The sequence below is a fragment of the Trichinella spiralis genome, assembly GCF_000181795.1.
Source record: "Trichinella spiralis strain ISS 195 chromosome Unknown Scfld3738, whole genome shotgun sequence".
Lineage (NCBI taxonomy): Eukaryota > Metazoa > Nematoda > Enoplea > Trichinellida > Trichinellidae > Trichinella > Trichinella spiralis.
In genome coordinates this window covers 1-1,190 of record NW_003530677.1, presented here as the reverse complement: position 1 = coordinate 1,190, position 1,190 = coordinate 1, and the positions used below count along the sequence as shown (strand labels likewise).

The window sequence follows — 1,190 nt, the reverse complement described above, 5'->3', positions numbered from 1 at the left end:
AAATATCCACTTTCATGAAGACGGCAAAGTCCCATCCAAATCCCGGGAATTTTGTGCTCGGAGATGACCATCCAATTAGTATGGGACTGCAATTAATGGTTGGGTCGGGACGTTGTATATTCATTGCTTGTATTAAACTATTTACCAGAGAAAAATGTGTCGCTTCTTCATGCATATAGCAATAAGTGCAATCAGTTGATTATCTCGTTCAGAAGAGATACAGCCATGTTACCATGAATCTTTAAAATAAACAACTGCTTTGTGTCGATTAGCCATTCAACAGTCTGGGCAAATAGGGTGGGGTACGAACGATGAGTGAAAAGCGGGACCGAGTAAAACCACCCCGCATATTTACACTGGCAGGCCGCAAGTGGAACATCGTGAGAAGAGCCAATGCATGCGAATGGTTCTCGACATGACAAAGGGCCTAAAAGGTCATAATGACACATGCGACAAGTTTTTCACATCATACGCATTGGGCTTAGAGCTAAGAAAAAAAAGTTGACTTTGCTTGATACTGTTACGGAATCCAAGCCAGAGCAACTGCGGCAATTAATTTTCCTCGAGGCTGAGCAGTGAACTCTTCCACAATCGCCTTTTTTGAAGACTGCACCATCGTCTCATACATCCCAAAAAAGAATAAAAATTTTTCGTCCTCAGTACGATGCACAATAACACAACGCACAACAGCAATGGAAAAGATAGCAAATCTGATATTATTGTACGCGACATTCATGTCTGGATGTGGATAATTGTGTCAAAATGACATCAACGTATTCTTGTCCAAGAATGACAGCTCGATTAAGTTCACTGCTGTAATCACATCGTTGAGGACATTCTTCAACTGATCCGGGATGGTTTTCACCCTTAAAGCTTGTAGATAAATTTAGCATGGCGAACCTTTAACTGTTGAAGAATTTGGATCAATGGACGGATTAATCAACTTCATTTGCCATCCTCATGATCATTTATAAACTGCCGTTGCTTTCTATCCCCCGATCCACCTGATTCTTGTGGGTGGACCTTCTTGTATGTGGATGACCACATTACTTCGCAATGGCCCAATCACTACACTACGCTGATTGATTATCATTACTGCAATACAAGTCAATTACACCTTTGCCTCTTCGTTTCAATTCACTGAAAGGCATGACCGGTGAATTCTGAAATCTGTTCAATTGTATGTGTGA

At 41.2% G+C, this 1,190-nt stretch overlaps 1 protein-coding gene across 1 annotated transcript; it reads right to left on the bottom strand.

Annotated features, from left to right (window-relative positions):
* Nucleotides 1-520: 520 nt before the first annotated feature.
* Nucleotides 521-1,093, bottom strand: Tsp_13811 (hypothetical protein). The gene is made up of 3 exons (XM_003367752.1): nucleotides 1,005-1,093; nucleotides 726-900; nucleotides 521-619 (listed from the first exon to the last, which is right to left on the bottom strand). The coding sequence occupies exons 1-3, from the start codon at nucleotides 1,091-1,093 to the stop codon at nucleotides 521-523; spliced, it is 363 nt and encodes a 120-aa protein (XP_003367800.1).
* Between the last annotated feature and the right edge of the window lie 97 nt (nucleotides 1,094-1,190).

What these genes read in the sequence shown, in the direction of transcription:
- Tsp_13811 (XM_003367752.1), bottom strand. Translation starts at nt 1,093, where the DNA reads ATGATAATCAATCAGCGTAGTGTAGTGATTGGGCCATTGCGAAGTAAT. An exon ending in GGTCCACCCACAAGAATCAG is followed by an intron (nt 901 to 1,004) that starts GTGGATCGGGGG and finishes CAACAGTTAAAG; the next exon opens with GTTCGCCATGCTAAATTTAT. An exon ending in CATCCAGACATGAATGTCGC is followed by an intron (nt 620 to 725) that starts GTACAATAATAT and finishes GGGATGTATGAG; the next exon opens with ACGATGGTGCAGTCTTCAAA.